This window comes from Coregonus clupeaformis, chromosome 20 (assembly GCF_020615455.1).
Source record: "Coregonus clupeaformis isolate EN_2021a chromosome 20, ASM2061545v1, whole genome shotgun sequence".
NCBI classification, from domain to species: Eukaryota; Metazoa; Chordata; class Actinopteri; order Salmoniformes; family Salmonidae; genus Coregonus; species Coregonus clupeaformis.
In genome coordinates this window covers 45,312,471-45,335,804 of record NC_059211.1, presented here as the reverse complement: position 1 = coordinate 45,335,804, position 23,334 = coordinate 45,312,471, and the positions used below count along the sequence as shown (strand labels likewise).

General features: G+C 43.9%; 1 protein-coding gene across 3 annotated transcripts in view; it reads right to left on the bottom strand.

Annotated features, from left to right (window-relative positions):
* Positions 1-20,489, bottom strand: part of LOC121533504 (transducin-like enhancer protein 4) — a 63,647-nt gene extending 43,158 nt beyond the window's left edge. For all 3 annotated transcript variants that reach the window (XM_041839496.2, XM_045205517.1, XM_045205516.1), the window contains exons 1-3: positions 19,716-20,489; positions 5,348-5,445; positions 2,623-2,686 (exon numbers count right to left, since the gene is read on the bottom strand). In XM_041839496.2, coding sequence (XP_041695430.2) covers positions 2,623-2,686; positions 5,348-5,445; positions 19,716-19,739 — 186 coding nt within the window. In that variant the 5' untranslated portion in view covers positions 19,740-20,489. The remainder of the gene's footprint in view (positions 1-2,622; positions 2,687-5,347; positions 5,446-19,715) is intronic.
* Between the last annotated feature and the right edge of the window lie 2,845 nt (positions 20,490-23,334).

Genomic DNA, 23,334 nt, shown 5'->3' with positions numbered 1-23,334 from the left:
ATACAGTATAAGGGATTTGAAAGGATTTATAGCATTTCCTTTAACTTTTGATAATTAAGTATATTTAAGCATTGTCTTTTACTTTTACTAAACTAGTATTTTACTGGGTGACTTTAACTTTTACTCGAGGAATTTTCTATTAAGGTATCTTCACTTTTATTCAAGTATGACATTTTTAAGCCTTGAGACAACTGAGACATGGATTGTGTATGGACATGATTTGGAAAAGCACACACCTGCCTGTATAAGGTCCCACAGTTGACAGTGCATGTCTGAGCAAAAACCAAGCCATGAGGTCGAAGGATTTGTCCGTAGAGCTCCGAGACAGAATTGTGTCGAGGCACAGATCTGGGGAAGGGTACCAAAAAATGTCTGCAGCATTGAAGGTCCCCAAGAACACAGAGGCCTCCATCATTCTAAAATGGATGAAGCTCTAGTCTTCCTAGAGCTGGCCTCCCCGCCAAACTGAGCAATCGGGGGAGAAGGACATTGGTCAGGGAGGTGACCAAGAACCCGATAGTCACTCTGACAGATCTCTAGAGTTCCTCTGTTTCAGAAGGACAACCATCTCTGCAGAACTCCACCAATCAGGCCTTTATGGTAGAATGGCCAGACGGAAGCCACTCCTCAGTGAAAGGCACATGACAGCCCACTTGGAGCTTGCCAAAAGGCACCTAAAGACTCTCAGACCACGAGAAACAAGATTCTCTGGTCTGATGAAACCAAGATTGAACTCTTTGGCCTGAATGCTAAGCGTCACGTCTGGAGGAAACCTGGCACCATCCCTACGGTGAAGAATGGTGGTGGCAGCATCATGTTTTTCAGCGGCAGGGACTGGGAGACTAGTCAGGATCAAGGGAAAGATGAACGGAGCAAAGTACAGAGAGATCCTTGATGAACACCTGCTCCAGAGCACTCAGGACCTCAGACTGGGGTGAAGGTTCACCTTCCAACAGGACAAGAACCCTAAGCACACATCCAAGACAACGCAGGAGTGGCTTCGGGACAAGTCGCTGAATGTCCTTGAGTGGCCCAGCCAGAGCCCAGATTTGAACCTGATCGATTACCTCTGGAGAGACCTGAAAATAGCTGTGCAGCAACGCTCCCCATCCAACCTGACAGAGCTTGAGAGGAACTGCAGAGAAGAATGGGAGAAACTTCCCCAATACAGGTGTGCCAAGCTTGTAGCATCATACCCAAGAAGACTTGAGGCTGTAATCGCTGCCAAAGGTGCTTCAACAAAGTACTGAGTGAAGGGTCTCAATACTTATGTCAATGTGATAAATTTACAAATACCTGTTTTTGCTTTGTCATTATGGGGTATTGTGTGTAGACTGATGAGGGAAAAAATCAATTTAATCAATTTTAGAATGAGGCTGCAACGTAACAAAATTTTGAAAAAGTCAAGGGGTCTGAATACTTTCCGAATGCACTGTATTTATTCCAACACTCATTAATTCCAACCTTCAGACAGCCACAGATCAACCCATCTTTCCCAGTAAATCATAATTCAAATCTAAGCTAATCTAATTTTATTCATCACATGCGCGGAATACAACAGGTGTAGACCTTACCATGAAATGCTTACTTACAAGCCCTTAACCAACAATATATATTTTTAAAGTAAAGTTTAAAAAAGGTTACACAATAAAAGAACAATAACGAGGCTATATACAGGGGGTACCGGTACCAAGTCAATGTGCGGGGGTACAGGTTAGTCGAGGTAATATGTTCATGTAGGTGGAGGTAAAGTGACTATGGATAGATAATAAACAGCGAGTAGTAGTAGCGTAAAAAAAAATCCTATTGCAATACATCACACCATTCTACCATGGTGTCGCACTTGAACCTCCCACCTGCAACATTCCTGACGAAATTGCCCAAAAAATATACATTTTACACAAGAGCACAATTATATTTCCTATTGACTGACTGTGGTCCTCCAAATCCCCCAACAATACAGTTTGTTCTCCATCTTCTTTTTAAATAGGAAGCCAACTTGTTTTCAGCACTTTTATTTCTCATTTTCTCTTGACTCTATTGTCCCTTTGCAGCAGACATGAGCAATATGTTTGGAACATCGAATCGCAATGAAATCGCAGTATGGAATCGCAATACATCGGCACCTAAGCATCGTGATAATATAGTATTGAGGTCCCAGGCAATTCCCAGCCCTAACTCTTAGTCTGTGGTAGTGTCGTGTCTGTCTACCATACTGCACTGTGCACTGCTCTTCCCATGTATCTGTGCGTCTATGTCTCATTCTCTCTCTCAGGTTGATGAAATGGGAGCTGCTCAGCAGATGGTTCATATCGTATTCAGGTTCTGTCCTGACTGTGTCTGTACCACAGACTTAGACATAGTTATTTATATACAAGTCTTTAGGCAGACAGATGTGGAGGGGCTCAAGCTGTTGCAGAGGGAGAGAGTGTTTTTGGACAGTCTCATCCTCCTAACTAATGTAGATGATGCTCCTCAACAAGCTAGATAGCCTCCTATGTTGGTGTAGTGGACAGGGGTCCATTTGTAAAGCCAGACTGAGACTGGGCCTTCCTTCTCCATGTTGTCTGATTGACTTCAGTGCAAATAGAATAGTGGTGGTGCAAATAGAATCAAACTCACCATGATGTAGTGTCTCTGCATCTCTGTCTTCTCACTGGCCAGCTTCTCACACTCCAGTTTCAGGCTGCAGTGGCAAGACACACACACACACACACACACACATACAGGCAACCATGCACGCAACGCACACATGACAGAAAACACAGAAACAAACACACACACGTCAACAAACTGATCAAGTGCAGGACATACACTATAGCTTACTATGTCGGTCTACCCTGCAGCTCCACCTGAATCTCTCCTTCTTGTCAAAGCTGAAAAGGTTATGGATCTAGATCGATCAGACAGAGAGACCGATGGGACCCAGGTTGCAGTGGGAGAATGATTTATATACAAAATTTTATATAGAGTTCCAGTCAAAAGATGGACACACCTACTCATTCAAGGGTTTTTCTTTATTTTTACTATTTTCTACATTGTAGAATAATAGTGAAGACATCAAAACTATGAAATAACACATATGGAATCATGTAGTAACCAAAAAAAGTGTTAAACAAATAAAAATATATTTCAATAATATACTTCAAATAGCCTTGACAGCTTTGCACACTCTCGGCATTCTCTCAACCAGCTTCACCTCGAATGCTTTTCCAACAGTCTTGAAGGAGTTCCCACATATGCTGAGCACTTGTTGGCTGCTTTTCCTTCACTCAGCGGTCCGACTCATCCCAAACCATCTCAATTGGGTTGAGGTCGATTGATTGTGGAGGCCAGGTCATCTGATGTACCACTCCATCACTCTCCTTCTTGGTAAAATAGCCCTTACAAGGCCTGGAGGTGTTGGGTCATTGTCCTGTTGAAAAACAAATGATAGTCCCACTAAGCCCAAACCAGATGGGATGGTTAAGTGTGCCTTGAATTCTAAATAAATCACAGACAGCAAAGCACCCCCACACCATAACACCTCCTCCTCCATGCTTTACGGTGGGAAATACACATGCGGAGATCATCCGTTCACCACGGCAGTTGGAACCAAACATCTCAAATTTGGACTCCAGACCAAAGGACACATTTTCACCAGTCTAATGTCCATTGCTCATGTTTCTTGGCCCAAGCAAGTCTCTTCTTCTTATTGGTGTCCTTTAGTAGTGGTTTCTTTGCAGCAATTCGACCATGAAGGCCTGATTCACGCAGTCTCCTCTGAACAGTTGATGTTGAGATGTGTCTGTTACTTGAACTCTGAAGCATTTATTTGGGCTGCAATTTCTGAGGCTGGTAACTCTAATGAACTTATCCTCTGCAGCAGAGGTAACTCTGGGTCTTCCATTCCTGTGGCGGTCCTCATGAGAGCCAGTTTCATCATAGCGCTTGATGGTTTTTGTGACTGCACTTGAAGAAACTTTGAAAGTTCTTGAAATGTTCCGTATTGACTGACCTTCATGTCTTAAAGTAATGATGGACTGTTGTTTCTCTTTGCTTATTTGAGCTGTTCTTGCCATAATATGGACTTGAATGTTTTTACCAAATAAGGCTATCTTCTGTATACCCCCCCATACCTTGTCACAACACATCTGATTGTCTCAAACGCATTAAGAAGGAAAGAAATTCCACAAATTAACTTTTAAGAAGGCACACCTGTTAATTTAAATGCATTCCATGTGACTATCTCATGAAGCTGGTTGAGAGAATGCCAAGAGTGTGCAAAGCTGTCATCAAGGCAAAGGGTGGCTATTTTAAGAATCTGAAATATAAAATATATTTTGATTTGTTTAACACTTTTTTGGTTACTACATGATTCCATATGTGTTATTTCATAGTTTTGATGTCTTCACTATTATTCTACAATGTAAAAAAGAGTACAAATAAAGAAAAACCCTTGAATGAGTAGGTGTGTCCAAACTTTTGACTGGTAGTGTACATATATATATATTTTTAGGGGGTAGATCAGCTTTAATATTGCAGAACGATGTTAGTTTCAGCACACTGTTCACAGAGATGTGACCGAGAGAGATATGGCCATGAGTATTCAGCTCCTGCTGTGAAGCTGGGCTCTCAGCACCAAGGTCACTGCAGGTCAACTCTACTCAGACTATCTCTCTGATAAAACACACCATCACTCTGCTATGATATGGAGTATAGACCCATATCACCACACCCTGCTAGCCTGGTGTTTGTGCGGTCCTGTCAACTCCTATGCATGACAAAGACATAGGAGTTGGCAAAACAGCACAAACAGATCTGGGACCAGGCTAACACCCTGCCACTGTGTCATTAAGACTAAGATGGATAAGGTTAGAATCTGTACCTGCATATGATCTGACTGTGTTATAACAACAATATAGTTCACTGCACCCGTCCTTGGCTTTCACATACACATACAGTACAATTACGGCTGATGTCTAATCTAGCCTGTATAATATTTCATAGACTAATAAGAGGAGCAGCAGACGTGTTGCAGTGTTTCCCAGGGGGATCCCCCAGTCCTTTGGAGAGAGGAGTAGGGACTGTTCTCCCCTGAGGCACCTTAATTGGTAGAATTCATATAGGACACAACCCTCAGTCTCCTATCTTCAGACACACAGATACATGGGAAGCACAGACTTTTACTTCAATCGTGTATTGATGTTTATGAGAGAAGATTTGAGGATCTCAAGTTAGGATTGTGCCTATAGAGTCTATGTAGGCCTGCATGGGATAAGATGGAGGGTGGTGTGTATATACCATCTGTAATATAGTCTATATTGGCCTGAGGTGAGATGGAGGGTAGTGAGTGAGTATACAGCACCTGTGGTATTGAGCCTGGAGGAACTGGAACTCCTCCTTGATGCGGTCCAGGGTCTCCAGGACTGTGAACTTGAAAGACTGGCCAGGCTGAATAGGGACCTGGGGAGAGAAAAGAAAGGAAAGAAGAAGGGAGAGTAAGGACACTTCAACACACACAATAAAAACTCTCTCTCTCTCTCTCTCTCTCACTCTCTCACTCTCTCACTCTCTCACTCTCTCACTCTCTCACTCTCTCACTCTCTCACTCTCTCACTCTCTCACTCTCTCACTCTCTCACTCTCTCTCACTGAGGAAGGAAAAACCTCAAATGAATAACTTATGGTGAATCACAACCATTAAAACTGCACAGTCTTTCACCTGCTAAAAGCAAAGAATCTCAACAAACACCTCCCAGGAGAACCCTGCTTCTCCCCAGAGCCTGTCTGAAGCACTTTGGGTGTTGTTCCCCTCTCTGTGTAGTTGGGGGAACACAAACACATCAAGGATGTTGTTGTTTTAGAGGCAAAGGAATATAAATGTGGATGCTAGTGGAGTTTCCAGGGGTTTGGAGAAGGGATTGTGGTGATATGAATCTGAGTGACAAGGTCCATTGGGGGTTATTGTGACCTGGTATTTATAGCTGAGGGGTTAAAACTGTCATGAGGGAGGGACATACTACTGACACACATGCATGCACACACACATACATACAGTGGCTTGCAAAAGTATTCACCCCCTTGGCATTTTTCCTATTTTGTTGCCTTACAACCTGGAATTAAAATGGATTTTGGGGGGGTTTGTATCATTTGATTTACACAACATGCCTACCACTTTGAAGATGCAAAATATTTTTTTGTGTGAAACAAACTAAGACAAAAAAACAGAAAACTTGAGCGTGCATAACTATTCACCCCCACAAAGTCAATACTTTGTAGAGCCACTTTTGCAGGAATTACAGCTGCAAGTCTCTTGGGGTATGTCTCTATAAGCTTGGCACATCTAGCCACTGGGATTTTTGCCCATTCTTCAAGGCAAAACTGCTCCAGCTCCTTCAAGTTGGATGGGTTCCGCTGGTGTACAACAATCTTTAAGTCATACCAATTGGATTGAGGTCTGGGCTTTGACTATGCCATTCCAAGACATTTAAATGTTTCCCCTTAAACCACTCAAGTGTTGCTTTAGCAGTATGCTTAGGGTCATTGTCCTGCTGGAAGGTGAACCTCCGTCCCAGTCTCAAATCTCTGGAAGACTGAAACAGGTTTCCCTCAAGAATTTCCCTGTATTTAGCGCAATCCATCATTCCTTCAAATTCTGACCAGTTTCCCAGTCCCTGCCGATGAAAAACATCCCCACAGCATGATGCTGCCACCACCATGCTTCACTGTGGGGATGGTGTTCTCGGGGTGATGAGAGGTGTTGGGTTTGCGCCAGACATAGCATTTTCCTTCATGGCCAAAAAGCTCAATTTTAGTCTCATCTGACCAGAGTACCTTCTTCCATATGTTTGGGTAGTCTCCCACATGCCTTTTGGCGAACACCAAACGTGTTTGCTTATTTCTTTCTTTAAGCAATGGCTTTTTTCTGGCCACTCTTCCATAAAGCCCAGCTCTGTGGAGTGTACGGCTTAAAGTGGTCCTATGGACAGATACTCCAATCTCCGCTGTGGAGCTTTGCAGCTCCTTCAGGGTTATCTTTGGTCTCTTTGTTGCCTCTCTGATTAATGCCCTCCTTGCCTGGTCCGTGAGTTTTGGTGGGCGGCCCTCTCTTGGCAGGTTTGTTGTGGTGCCATATTCGTTCAATTTTTTAATAATGGATTTAATGGTGCTCCGTGGGATGTTCAAAGTTTCAGATTTTTTTTTATAACCCAACCCTGATCTGTACTTCTCCACAACTTTGTCCCTGACCTGTTTGGAGAGCTCCTTGGTCTTCATGGTGCCGCTTGCTTGGTGGTGCCCCTTGCTTAGTGGTGTTGCAGACTCTGGGGCCTTTCAGAACAGGTGTATATATACACTGAGATCATGTGACAGATCATGTGACACTTATATTGCACACAGGTGGACTTTATTTAACTACTTATGTGACTTCTGAAGGTAATTGGATGCACCAGATCTTATTTAGGGTCTTCATAGCAAAGGGGGTGAATACATATGCACGCACCACTTTTCTGTTATTTATTTTTTATACTTTTTTGAAACAAGGTATTTTTTTCATTTCACTTCACCAATTTGGACTATTTTGTGTATGTCCATTACATGAAATCCAAATAAAAAATACATTTAAATGACAGGTTGTAATGCAACAAAATAGGAAAAACGTCAAAGGGGATGAATACTTTTGTAAGGCACTATATGTGCATGCAGACACAACACGCCCTTGTACTAAATGGGGGCTGCGCACAACAAGCCTGGGACAATGCCGGACACACACACACACAACTGAGGTTAGGCAGAAGATGAGTGCCACTGCTCAGTGGTATTTAACCACATGCTCCAGGTCAGCGGCGTATGCTGCTTACCTCACACACCCTGACCTCACTTTAGTCTGCACCCCTCTCTGTCCATCTCTCTCTCCCTCGTCTCATTCTCTCTGTCCATCTTTCTTTCTCACCACACCCACTCCTGAGAGCCAATACCAGACCTCTCCCCTTTGCCTTCCTCAGCTCCACCCATTTCCTCCCACTTTCTTTCCTCTCTTCCCACACCATAGGATGCGCGTCCCGGCCGTCCAGAGGCTAGCTAGGCTAGGTGCTGGGTGGCTAAAAGATTGGCGGTTTCAGTAGGAGCTTAATTAGTCTAGACAAGGGAAATTCAATTAAATTTCAATTAGGCTAACGGTGGAGGTCAGACACTCTGTGGGCTTTCCAGTAATTAAGCTGTGGGCTGAGCAGCTAGCCTAGCACTGTGGCTGTGTGTCGGCTGCCTGGACAGACAGGCTTAGCTCAGTACACAACCCCTAAGGGGGAGGGGGAGGGGGAAGGGGTGGCTGCTGACGAATCCCCACTGACCTTGATTCACATCATATTGGTCTGACACACACATACACACACACACACACAGGGGCGGGGGGAGGGCGGGAGATAGAGAAGAGATGGCATATCTCCCTACTGCACTCTAACAAACCGCCTGACTAGACAGTGGACCACCATAAACTACAGTCCAGACAGACCACTGTCCATTTTACATAAGCCCTCACTCACAATAACACATTCCTCAATGTGAGTCAGGTTTTCTGTATGGGTCAGATTGTGATTGTGGTTGACTCAGACAGAGAGAGACATGACTATAGACCCAGCGTGGTCTGGTCTCAGAGCTCAGGGCCCTCCGTGACTAGTCCTGGGTGAGCTGTGAGTTTGGGGTTTGGCCTGGCATATGACAGATGGCAGCTCAGACAGAGGGGGGACTGAGGGGGACCGTGATGTCGCCAACACACAGCCAGGGGAATACTAGACTCCTAAAAGGGTTATTCGGCTGTTCCCAATAGGAGAACCCTTACTGGTTCCAGGTAGAACCCTTTCCACAGAGTAGAACCTTTTCTCCTATGGGGACAGCCAAAGAACCCTTTTGGAACCCTTTTTTCGAACCGTGTAGGTGGGGGGGGGTGGGGTTCACGGGAGACTTCTCTCCTCTCATCTCAGTGTGGCTCTGTTTGGCCCTGGTGGTGTCAGACAGCATGGGGGATCCTGAAACCTCAAACTGATCTGGTTAATCTAGGAGAGGAGGGAAGGGAGGGGGAAGACAGACAGGCAAGCTATGTGGGACAACAGCAGTCAATCACAATTTAGAGGAACCAGAGCAGAGCTGGAGCAGGGCGAGCCGAGAATTAAGAAGGATTATCTATGGGTGGGGGGGTGGAGGGAGGGGGCGAGGGAAGAGACTGGGCCAGGAGATCACATAACAGTACAGAGCCAGCAGCCGGGCCACAGCCCTCCCCCTCATCTGTCTATCAATCACTGGGGGAAACATTCGATTTAGGCCGCTGTTTCTGAGCTGGCAGCCGCAGCAAGGGAGGTAGGGAAACAGATGCGGGTCTGGGACTGATCAGGACTGCAGAGCTTGTCTCTGCTCTGTGGCACACTTTCTGCTCTGCAGCCCGCTTCCTCTCTCCCACTCTCTCTGCCTATCCTTCTCACTCCTTACATCCCTCTCCGTCTCTATCTCTCTCGCTTTCCATCTCTATGTCTGTCTTTCCATCTCAGACAGGCTGGGGAGAGAGACGTTCTGAGGGGAATGAAATAATCATGAGTTGACTCTCTCTCTCTCTCTCTCTCTCTCTCTCTCTCTCTCTCTCTCTCTCTCTCTCTCTCTCTCTCCCCCTCTCTTTTCTCTCTCTCTCTCTCTCTCTCTCTCTCTCTCTCTCTCTCTCTCTCTCTCTCTCTCTCTCTCTCTCTCTCTCTCAAAAATGAATAGTAAACATTACAATCAAGTTTCAAAGGAATATATATTTAAAATGTCATATTATGGCTATGTACAGTGTTATAATGATGTGCAAATAGTTAAAGTACAAAAGGGAAACTAAAAAAACAAATATGGGTTGTATTTCCAATGGTGTTTGTTCTTCACTGGTTGCCCTTTTCTTGTGGCAACAGGTCACAAATATTGCTGCTGTGATGGCACACTGTGGTATTTCACCCAATAGATATGGGAGTTTATCAAAATTGGATTTGTTTTGGAATTCTTTGTGGGTCTGTGTAATCTGAGGGAAATATGTCTCTCGAATATGGTCATACATTTGGCAGGAAGTTAGGAAGTGCAGCTCAGTTTCCACCTCATTTTGTGGGCAGTGTGCACATAGCCTGTCTTCTCTTGAGAGCCAGGTCTGCCTATGGCGGCCTCTCTCAATAGCAAGGCCATGCTAACTGAGTCTGTACATAGTCAAAGCTTTCCTTCATTTTGGGTCAGTAACAATGGTCAGGTATTCTGCACCTGTGTACTCTCTGTTTAGGGCCAAATAGCATTCCAGTTGGCTCTGTATTTTTTGGTAAACTCTATCCTATGTGCCAAGTAATTCACCTTTTGTTTTCTCATGATTTGGTTGGGTCTAATTGTGTTTCTGTCCTGGGGATTTGTGGGGTCTGTTTGTATTTGTGAACAGAGCCCCAGGACTAGCTTGCTTAGGGGACTCTTCTCTAGGTTAATCTGTCTGTAGGTGATGGCTTTGTTATGGAAGGTTTCGCTCTCTCTCTACACTGCAGGTGTTCTAGAGCTCTGATAGCGTCCGATTGGTCTGGGTCTGTCTGACTGATAGTATGCTCAGGGCTCTCCAGGAGGCAAGGCTTTGTAGGGACTAGGGCTGGCTGGGGTAGGATCACACCCAACAAAGCCCTAAAACAGACACACACCTCTTTCGATTCCCCACATTTCCAGGCAAGCAGCATCTTAGCTGGAGCAGAGTCCTCATTTAACGCTTGAAGGTGTTGATACCCCGGTACTAGCCAGCCTGCCAGTCAGTCACAATACAAAACCATTTGGAGATGGTTGCTCTCCATTGTGGTGAGAGGCAAAAGCCTCCGCCATCCAATACTGGATTATAAATGGAGGGATTGGCAGTGAAAAGAGGGCTTGGTTCCAAACCATGGTCAGATCAGTTATTTTTATAAAAACCAACAAGGGCTTTGACTGAGGAGAGAATGAGTGTTGGGATTGCAGAACAGAGAACAGTTCATCTGGATTGATGTGTTCATAATTGATTTATTTACCTGTTTGTTATCTGGAGAAAAAAAATCTGATAACAGTATGGATGAAGAAGACAGAAAATATCCACGATGTACATGTATTTCCTTCAAATCCAGATGTACAAACAGAAAAACAAGCCCCACAATACAGATGAATCCAGAGGAAAACAGGCGTACTACACAACAGCGAGACAGAGCTGACGCACACCACCGCACGCCCCACCCTCATTAAGGGAACATATGGTATTTGTGCAGACATATATTTGCCGTTGGTTTGTTTACTTGGCTGTTACCTTTAGAGACCTTGAAGAGTGAGGACAGACCCAGTGCAGACAGGGCCCAGCTATAGTATTAATACGGCCTAAAGTTCAGGAGACACACAAGGCCAGATTTACTAGGGAGGGGAGAGATTACTAATACTTAAAAGCACAGTTTGTGAAAAGCTACTTTCTGCAGGCTCTGAATAGTCATGGGGAGTATGAACTGTTATGTTGCCTCTCCACTCCAGTTCTGCCAAAGAACAGAATGCACAGTTGCATACACACACATGCCTGCACGCATACACACAGTGCCATGCAGTGCTGCAAGATGGCAATGGCACCTTGGTGGAGCAGCGAGTAGGCTCTCTGTCCCTGCCGCATACACACACAGACACAGACTCAGACACACAAACGTGCTGCCCCTGTCTGCCTGCGGTAAGTCCCCTCCTGTGAGAGTCTGCTGACATCAGATCAGGATCAGTCCAGGGCCAGATCAACTCTCTCCAGACACCTTCAACACTGTCTGTGGGGGGTGTTCACAGTCAACACACACACACACACACACACACCACACACACATTCTCTGTCTAAGCGAGCAGGAGCGAATGTCCTCCACCAAAGCCTGCACCATCAAACAACAAATATGTCAACTACAAGGATTCCGTCTGTGTTTAACATAATGTAATACCATGTTAAATGTAAGTCCATGCTGTGAATCCCTACAGGTAAAGACAAAATGGTCACTCTAGTCAGTGGATGTAGGGGGAGTGGGGTAAGTTGAGTCAAAAGGTTAGATGAGCCAGCCCCCTGTTTCTTGGAACCCACACAAAATTAATAATGTGACCAAATATGTCATCATTTCATGGAGTATGTGAAGGAAGAAACCACAAGGAAAAAGTGGTAGTAAACAAGTTAGGTCCAAAAAAAAGATTTTCACAAAGTCTGATTAACTATTGGGTTATAGGTTTCATGATGCTTGTATCTAAACCAAAGTAGATAGTTTTAAGATTGTTTTGTACGTCAGTTGGGGTCTCTATAAGCTACAATGAGGTCCTAAAACTAGCATGAAAGTGCATCCTTGTAGCAGTGTGGGCTAATATAGTCAAAATGTTTGCCACCATACCCCATACAAATTATGATTACATTTTGTCAGTTTTATGCGTAAAATACATAGTATTTTTGCAATGTGTCATGCATATGAACTCCAAATAGTGCATTTGTATTGTTACAGAGCAGGCCCTGTGTATACAAACATAAAACAAGCAGGTGTCTAGCCCCCCTTGAGGTTCTTGAGAGAGCAGCCAAGGATGTGAGAGAAGGGAAGAAGTCCATTTGAGCAGCAGCAAGGGATACAAAAATTGACTATGACACTGAAGAGGTACATTGACAAAAAAGAAAACAAACAGAGGCTATGACAGAGTAGAAGAGGCACACAAGGTCTTCTCTGATGACATGGAGTCTGAGCTTGCTAAACTTATCAAGAATCTAGCGGACCAGTTTCATGGGCTTAGAGCCTCAAATGCAGAGAACTTGCCTATGAATTGGCAAATCAAAACAACATCCCTGTCCCAGACCACTGGTCAAGAAATTGAAGGGTAAGTGATATTGAACAGAGCGACCTATATCTGAATGTCAGCATATGTTTAAGATACACTGAGTATACCAAATATTAGGAATACCTTCTTTGCCCTTAGAACAGCCTCAATTCGTCGAGGCATGGACTCTACAAGGTGTCGAAAGCGTTCCACAGGAATGCTGGCCCATGTTGACTCCAATGCTTCCCACAGTTGTGTCAAGTTGGCTGGATGTCCTTTGGATGGTGGACCATTCTTGATACACACGGGAAACTGTTGAGCGTGAAAAACCCAGCAGCAGTGTATACAATATACCACATCCCCATTCCATGAATTAAACTTTGACATACCAGCACCATCACCCACTGTCACAGGACACCTCACCCACTTACCCCAAGGTGGCTCAACTTACCCTGTCCCAATGCTCAACTTACCCCATACCCGGGGTAAGTTGTGCCAAGAGACCACTTTTTCTGGACAAGTAATGTTTTCAAAACTGTTATGTTACATGAATTCTGGTTATTTCCAGGGATACACAACATCCTGAAATATATGTAGATATATTTGTTAGAAGGAATACTATATTTCCCTTGATGTAGTCATGCTGAATGTAAAAAATGTCTCAACATACCCCACTCTCCCCTACTGAGAATCAGCTAGTGTTTCAGACCTCAAGGTAGAAATTACCTTTAACCACAGATCTAGGATCAGATAACCTGCCATACCTCTAACCTTAACCTCATTTGGGGAGTAACAGTGGTTATGGGCAACTGCTACCTACTCTGTCTATGCACTAAGGTCCATCCATCCATCCATCAGTCCACTCTCAGGTCTGCCTCCCATGGCGCTTGCTTGGCGACCGTTGGAAATGTGTGTTTCGTAACTGTGGAAACTGTGCGTGGCGGCTCAAGCATTCACTGCCTGGTTTTATTAGGCGGGCGGCGGTGCACAGAGCAGTCCCCCGCTTCAGATAACACCAGCCAGCCACAAGAATCCGGTGGAACCAATTACGGTATACTAGTCCTGTTAGACGTTGTTTCTGTTTGCCTTGCAAAGCAGCCCTAGGTTTAACCCATCTTTGTGCTACCATCTGAACAGAGAACAAAGTATTGTGTTTTGCCACACAAGTCAACACAACACAGTGCTGTTGCCATGTCTATGTGATTTGTTTGCAGTTACTCATAATTTCAAAAGGCCAGCGATGTTCGTGAGTGATAGGGAAGTCCGAAGCCTTCTCTAGTTCCTCTAGGATGGTGGCTATATGTCAATGTTAATTTCATCAACAATAACTATAACGAAAAATATTCGTCAACGACCTATTTTTCCTGACGAAAACTAATGACGATAACGAGACGGAATGAAAAAAATAACTAACACATTTGTTTTCATTTTAGTTTACGAAAATGTGACGAGACGAGAATTCCATGTGAGACTAATGGACATTTAATTTGACATGAAGCTCCTTTTCATTGGTTTTGTCCAATCATAAGCATGCATGCCTTTGCAGAATATTTAATGCAATCCTCTCATTGGCAGAATTAACGCCTTTCAGTTGTGCGGTCTGACTGAGCTGATCTGCCCGGCTATCCCACACAGCTCCCAGGTGGTCAGTTTAGTCGCTTGTCAATCTTTTCAACTGATGTGCAGCTAGGACATTTCAATTGGAACTAACCTAAACTAGAAACAATCACGTTTACTCTCTCTTACTTTCATGTAGGCTATTTTTGCTTTGATCACATCAGAAGCTGCTCTATTTTCCCATGTGCACAGTTATTCATCTGTGTTGCCGCTTTCGCGGTCCGCAAATGCGAGTGCAGTTGTTTTTTTTTTACAATTGGAAATATTAATGCTATTTGCTGAATATTAGGAGTACAGTAATAATTATGGCATTGTTGGAAAGCTCAGATTCTCCCCTTTTTAAGGGAATCACTGTTATGTACCCCCATCCCAAGGTTATGATGGGGAGAAAAGAGCTGTATGCCTAAATTGCTTAACCTGTAGCCAAGGCTTTGTAGCCTACATAGTAAATCATGTGTGGCATTGGTTACAATCTGCCACAATAGCAATGTTCCAGCTATATGAGGGGATATTAGGCCTAGTTGGACAAGACTATATTAATGTGCACATGATGGAAGTTCAAGGTAAATATTAATTATTTCATTTAAAAAATGCGCTGGTTCAATTTGATTTCAATCCCTTTTTGACCGCACCCCTTTTGATTTCAACAAAACTTTCCATACATATTTGCCCATGGTAGAAGAGGTCAGAAAGTCACTTTTTGGAACTGAATGCCAAAACATTTAGGAGATAGAAGTGCTTCAAAGTTGACCCATTTTGCATACCCTACCCTACCATGAACATCTTCATCACTGGAAAAGATAAACAGTTGAGCTTGATATCATGTAAAAGCTTACAAACAGTGTTATTGGAAAGCATTTTAAAATAAAACGTAGGTAATTTTCTAACCTTTAACGTCAATTATTTTAAAAACATGTGAACTCAGATTTTCTTCATTTTCGCAAATGTTGTAGCTCAGACCCTATTTTATATCATTTGAGGTGTTTTGTTGTGCCCGCCATCGGTTGAGACACAGCATACTCTTGAATACAGGGTGGGTGTCATTTCAATCATAGAAATATAATTCATAGAATGGACATATCCATTCAGACCACCGCAATTAAGCTGGTACATCATTGAAATTGGCATTTTAACTTCCAAATATTACCACAAACATAGCCGCCGGTCCACCCACCGTCGAATGTCAACTTAAATGAAATGTATATTCTATTATCTATATTTCTATGATTTCAATAGGTTACCTAAGGAATATTAACAGTATGATTGTAGTCCCGTGTAGCTCAGTTGGTAGAGCATGGCGCTTGCAACGCCAGGGTTGTGGGTTCGATTCCCACGGGGGACCAGTATGAAAAAATGTGTGCACTCACTAACTGTAAGTCGCTCTGGATAAGAGCGTCTGCTAAATTATTAAATACATTTAAAAATTTAATGATTTCAAAAAACTGGTATTACCATTAAAGTCAACATTGACTGATGTGTGAACTTCCAACCATCTTTGTGCTACCATTTGAAAGTTTAAATTGACATTTTATTCCCATTTTATTACATTTATCAGCCAAAACATGACACCCACCCTGTATTCAAGAGCATGCTATGTAAAATAGGGTCTAAGATACAACATATCCGAAAATGAAAAAAATCTGTTTACACGTTTTTAGATAATTTACGTTAAAAGGTAAAAATGAATACATGATGTTCAGTGAAGGAAAAAATGATTTGATCCCCTGCTGATTTTGTATGTTTTCCCACTGACAAAGACATGATCAGTCTATAATTTTAATGGTAGGTTTATTTGAACAGTGAGAGACAGAATAACAACAAAAAAATCCAGAAAAAACGCATGTCAAAAATGTTATAAATTGATTTGCATTTTAATGAGGGAAATAAGTATTTGACCCCTCTGCAAAACATGACTTAGTACTTGGTGGCAAAACCCTTGTTGGCAATCACAGAGGTCAGACGTTTCTTGTAGTTGGCCACCAGGTTTGCACACATCTCAGGAGGGATTTTGTCCCACTCCTCTTTGCAGATCTTCTCCAAGTCATTAAGGTTTCGAGGCTGACGTTTGGCAACTCGAACCTTCAGCTCCCGCCACAGATTTTCTATGGGATTAAGGTCTGGAGACTGGCTAAGACACTCCAGGACCTTAATGTGCTTCTTCTTGAGCCACACCTTTGTTGCCTTGGCCGTGTGTTTTGGGTCATTGTCATGCTGGAATACCCATCCTCGACCCATTTTCAATGCCCTGGCTGAGGGAAGGAGGTTCTCACCCAAGATTTGACGATACATGGCCCCGTCCATCGTCCCTTTGATGCGGTGAAGTTGTCCTGTCCCCTTAGCAGAAAAACACCCCCAAAGCATAATGTTTCCACCTCCATGTTTGACGGTGGGGATGGTGTTCTTGGGGTCATAGGCAGCATTCCTCCTCCTCCAAACACGGCGAGTTGAGTTGATGCCAAAGAGCTCCATTTTGGTCTCATCTGACCACTTCTCCTCTGAATCATTCAGATGTTAAATAGGCAAACTTCAGACGGGCATGTATATGTGCTTTCTTGAGCAGGGGGACCTTGCGGGCACTGCAGGATTTCAGTCCTTCACGGCATAGTGTGTTACCAATTGTTTTCTTGGTGACTATGGTCCCAGCTGCCTTGAGATCATTGACAAGATCCTCTCGTGTAGTTCTGGGCTGATTCCTCACCGTTCTCATGATCATTGCAACTCCACGAGGTGAGATCTTGCATGGAGCCCCAGGCCGAGGGAGATTGACAGGTCTTTTGTGTTTTGAATAATCGCAAAAACTGTTGTCACCTTCTCACCAAGCTGCTTGGCGATGGTCTTGCAGCCCATTCCAGCCTTGTGTAGGTCTCCAATCTTGTCCCTGACATCCTTGGAGAGCTCTTTGGTCTTGGCCATGGTGGAGAGTTTGGAATCTGATTGATTGATTACTTCTGTGGACAGGTGTCTTTTATACAGGTAACAAGCTGAGATTAAGAGTGTGCACCTAATCTCAGCTCGTTACCTGTATAAAAGACACCTGGGAGCCAGAAATCTTTCTGATTGAGAGGGGGTCAAATACTTATAAATTGATTTGCATTTTAATGAGGGAAATAACATTTGTGACATGCGTTCTTCTAGATTTTTGTTGTTGTTATTCTGTCTCTCACTGTTCAAATACACCTACCATTAAAATTATAGACTGATCATTTCTTTGTCAGTGGGCAAACGTACAAAATCAGCAGGGGATCAAATACTTTTTTCCCCCTCACTGTATCTTGGTCATTTAGCAGACGCTTTTATCCAAATGGACTCACAGTAAGTGCATTCATCTTAAGATACTGTAGCTAGTTGAGACAACCACATATCACAATCGTACCTTTTTTCCTCAATACAGAAGTTATCAGCAAAGTCAGTGCTAGTAGGAAAAGAGAAGAGCAAGTTTCATTTTTGGGCACCTCTATCTCCTAAATGTTTTGGCATTCAGGTCCAAAAAGTTAGTTTCTGACCACTTCTACCATGGGAAAATATGTATAGAAGGTTTTGTTCAAATCAAAAGGGGTGATATCAAAACATTATTGATATCAAATGGAACGACCCTAGTGACTAAAATGACTAAAACTAGACTATATACAAGGGGTACCAGTATCGAGCCGATGTGCAGGGGTACGAGGTAATTGAGGTAGATATGTACATATAACTAGGAATAACACTAAACAGTAGCAGTCAAAAAAGTTAGTGCAAAAAGGGTCAATGCAGATAGTTAAATAGTTAACCAAATAGCTACCCGGACTAACTATTTAGCAGTCTTTATGGCTTGGGGGTAGAAGCAGTTCAGGGTCCTGTTGGTTCCAGATTTGGTGCATCTGTACCACTTGGCCTGCAGTAGCAGAGAAAACAAGTCTATGACTTGGGTGGCTGGAGTCTGACAATTTTTAGGACCTTCCTCCGACACCGCCTGGTATAGAGGTCCTGGATGGCAGGGTGTTCAGTGATGCAGCCAGTCAAGATGCTCTCAGTGGTGCAGCTGTATAGCTTTTTGAGGATCTGAGGGCCCATGCCAAATCTTTTCAGCCTCCTGAGGGGTATGAGGCATTGTCGTTCCCTCTACTGTGTTGGTGTGTTTGGACCATGATAGATCCTTAGTGATGTAGACACAGAGGAACTTAAAGCTCTCGACCCGCTCCACTACAGCCCCGTCGATGTGAATGGGAGCGTGCTCAGCCCTCCGTTTCCTGTAGTCCACGACCAGCTCCTTTGTCTTGCTCACATTGAGGGAGATGTTGTTGTCCTGGCACCACACTGCCAGGTCTCTGACCTCCTCCCTATAGGCTGTCTCATCAATCGTCGGTGATCAGGCCTACTACCATCGGGTCGTCGGCATGTGTTGTTGCCTACCCTCACCACCTGGGGGCGTCCTTTCAGGAAGTCCAGGATCCAGTTGCAGAGGGAGGTGTTCAATCCCAGGGTCTTTAGATTAGAGATGAGCTTGGAAGGCACTATGGTGTTGAACGCTGAGCTGTAGTCAATGAACAGCATTCTCACGTAGGTGTTCCTTTTGTCCAAGTGGGAAAGGGCAGTGTGGAGTGCAATAGAGATTGCGTCATCTGTGGATCTCTTGGGGCGGTATGCAAATTGGAGTGGGTCCAGGGTGTCTGGGATGGTGGTATTGATGTAAGCCATGACCAGCCTTTCAAAGCATTTCATGGCTACAGATGTGAGTGCTACTGACCCATTTTCACCAACGGACAACAAATCTAATTATAGCGACTAGACCTCATGTCTGTATCTGTCTCTCTCTGTGTCTGTCTCTCTCGCATGTATGGTCAACCCCCCCCCCCCTTCCAGCTCCATCCTCCAGTCCCCAACACTATAGTAATGAGGGGAGGGATGGAGGGAGGAAGGGAGAGGAATACATATCCCTCTGCCTTATAACAAGCTATTCCTGGACACATAAACAAATATAACACACATACACACACAGCACAGACACACACTAGAGTAAAGTGGGAGTCATCTATACCACCCACACAACTACCTCTCAACTAGCTCTCAACAGCACCTGGGTGCAGGTGACAGGGGACAAACAGGGGAGGGTAGGAGTGTGTGTGTGTGTGTGTGTGTGTGTGTGTGTGTGTGTGTGTGTGTGTGTGTGTGTGTGTGTGTGACTGCATGTGTGTGTTTGCGTGTGTGTGTTAGAGGGAATCTCTTTAAGCACCCTAACTGTTCAATGTCGCTGTCCCTCTCAGAGCAGTCCCTGTCTCTGACCCTTTTACTGAGCAGTATTCAGATGAAGAGAGAGGGGCCACTTACCGGATGCCTGCCCTGAGGGTACATGGTCCCAGGAGAGGAGATGCTCACAGTCCGTTTGATGGCCAGGTCAGAGCCCGTCCCCTGGCCCTCCACTCCGCTGCCCTCAACCAGGAACACAGCCTAGTCCAGATCTCTCCTCCTGCTCTGGTCTCAGGCAAGGCTGGAGAAAGCAGTCCTCACTCCTGCCCAGTCCCGCTTTTTTCTCTTATTTCTGTTCTTCTCTGTCTGTCTCTCCAACACGGGAGCCTGTCGACACAGCTGGAAGAGCTCAGTCCGTCAGTGCATCCGTCAAGTCTCACGGTCAAACGGATCCCCACACTCACACTTTGGCTCCTTTTCCTTCTTTCTGTCTCCTCGGTGTAACCAAAGTCGCAGTCTCGTTTCTCTCTCTCTCTCTCTGTCTCTCTCGCTCTGTGATCAGTTAAGAGTCCACGCGCACTGACATGGCAGTGAAACTCGAGCGTTACACCTAAGTACTCCCCATTCCCTGTCCCTTCACCAACAAGACACGAACACTACACTCCACCATCCAAATTCACCAACAATCTACAGTACCTCCAGTCTCTCTTCTTCTTATAGGAGCGCGCAGAACCCGAAACTGAAGGGTTGGCTTGTCAGTTGGAATAGAAAAGAAAAAGAAGTGGGAGAAAAAACAGTGAGAGAGAGCGAGCTTTGTTTTTAATCTAAATCTGAAGGGAAAAAAACACAGGAAAGCAGGAAAGAACAGCAGGTCACTAGAAGATCCAGCAGGCTTTTCAGCAGCGAGCCCTAGACCGTAATATATTGTGCCTGTTGGCTTCAACACAAACACAACAGCGTGCTAAAGCTTACTTAAGGTGGAGCGGCCGAGATAGAGACAGACACTGAGCTAGCTAGAGATACCCTTTCAATTGTGGTCAGATGGACAAAGCAATCAGCCATGTACAAAGAGACAGGCACAAACAGAGACACACATCCACACATACTATCGTTACAGACATGAGTGCACACACACTCATAAATAAACCACTTAGACAAACACAAAAACACACACAAATACAGAGAATTAGTCATTCTGAGAAGATAAAAGACCTGTCAGTATTCTAGTTTGCACGCACACACAGAACCACACACAAATATTTTATAGATACATCAGATGTAAATAAAAACATCTTGAGACATTCTAATAATTTAGTGGTTATTTCTGCGCAGACCTGTTAGTTAAAGGGTATTATTTCCATAAGTAAGTAATCCCACTATTTGGCTATAGGATAGATAAGTTTACTGAGGGCGGCTTCGCTGTTGAACTTGATCAACCAGGAATTAATCCCTTAAGATTGAACATCCCACTCTCATGGCTTCCAAGACTCTTACGAGGAAAGAACACACAGACAGATACGCACACACACTCATCTCTTACAGCATCTTGAAAAAGAGGTCACCTAACAAGTAAAGCTCTTTTCATTTTTCCACAACTGAAGTTTACAATAACTAAGGCATTTGGTACACTAAAGCTCTCAATAATAAGTTAATACACACGCCTGGACCTCAGATAGCCTAACTGTGCTGCACATCAATACTTTTCTCTTACAGTCAGTAACTAGCGTTATTCATATCCCTATTAACCCTCACACCCCTCTCTCATTCTTTATCCATCCATCTCTGATTGGTTTTCATCTCTTCATCTTACACACTTCATCATCCAATAACTAATTTGCCACCCCACCCCACACCCTCCTCTCTGTCTCTCTAGCTCTATCTCTCTCTCTCTCCCTCCCTCCCTCCCTCCCTCCCTCCCTCCATCTGAGAGGTGGTATTACCCTACCCTCCTCCCAGGCAGGTAGGGGATTGCACTAATCATGGTTATCTAGGCAGGTAATTATTCACATGACTCTGAGTCTGTTTCCCTGGGAGAGCTGATCAGGAGCACAGGGTTCAGGGCTGATAGGCTGATGAGCTGTCTAATCTACACAGGGTTGGCAGGGTGGTGCTGGATGAACAGGGCTGGGTGCTGGCTTAATAGGGATGAGTGTTTCTGTCTATAGAGGCACCTTCAGATGAGCCTGACAACACCTAAGTATAGGGGTCAGTATGGTGGTCAGATTTTGTAGGCGGTACCAGTGTTTTTGACCAGTGTTTGTGATACTCCATACTCAAGTCTTATCCCACTTCACTAACCCCTCCTTCTTCACTGACCCCTCTACCTTACATTTTACATTTGAGTCATTTAGCAGACGCTCTTATCCAGAGTGACTTACAGTTAGTGAGTGCATACATTTTTCATACTTTTCATACCTTCTCTTGCACTGTATAATGTAGGCTACTTAATCAAGTCATATTTACATATTCTATTCTTTTTCATGTCATACCATACTGTATTAACTTGATTGATGTCAGATGGTGATTTATAGAAACAAAATAAACAGACATTTCCATCTGTACTGTATGTGTAGTCTACCTGCATGCAGCATTGGCCTTTGATATATCTATAAGAGCCATTTGAATAGTAATTTCATGGCAGCTCCCTAATGACAAAGGTTTTCTGTGTACATGTTTTCAGTCTGCATCAATCTCACCTCTCAATTGAATAGGTAAAGTCAACATATCCCAACGGGTCTATATGTAGGCCTATTGAATCTTCAGAGAGGAGGGCTTCGAACCTAACTGTGATCAAGTGGAGGCTGCTGAGGGGAGAACGGTTCATAATAATGGCTGGAACGGTGCAAATGGAATGGCATCAAACCATGTGTTTGATGTATTTGATATTCCGCTCCAGTCATTACCACGAGCCTGTCCTCCCCAATTAAGGTGCCACCAACCTCCTGTGCTGTGATCACAGAGTGCATAATGATATCATAGTTTAACTATAGTCAACAGCGCAGCCACATTATCATATTTCTATAGCCTACACATGCGCCTCAATACTGTATCAGATTGCAAACATATTTAACTTGGCATCAGTAAACCTAAACAGGTGAGTTTTCCCCGATTTTCTTTCAAAATGTATGCATGTAATGTTAGGTTGTTATCTAAGTGCCATCACATAACTTCACTCGAATTGATCAAATATATAACCACATAAACATGTCTAAACATGTCTAAACAGTTATAAGCTATAGGAGAAAAATGACAGCTCTAGATGTAAACAACTATGTAAATATAACATAACTGCTTTATGAGACAGGTAAACATTATCTTCGAGAAATGATATCCTCCTCTGAGATGATTCAATTTGAGGAAACGATAACATACCAATACTTCAGGACCACCTTAAAAGCTTACCACTGTAGAAAGTGTCTAACCCCTCTCTGATTGGCCGAGCGTGCTGCCTACTTTAGCCAATAAGCAATACATTGTCCCACGTTGGGTCTTGGCATCATAGGAAAAATCTGACCAATCATGGCTTGGGTGTCCAATGACTGGTTGCGGCGATGGAGAGGGAGTTGAGGAGTCTGTGGGGATTGTGGGCATTGAAGTTCCAATTATTCTACACACATATACACACACACACACACACACCCCTTCACCGACTTCCGCTGTCAGTCATGCTACATAAATGCTCAGTAAATTCTGCCGTTAATTTAAATCCTAAACTGAGCGGGAAAGCTCCCTACTGGTGTCCACAGTCCGAATAAAATAT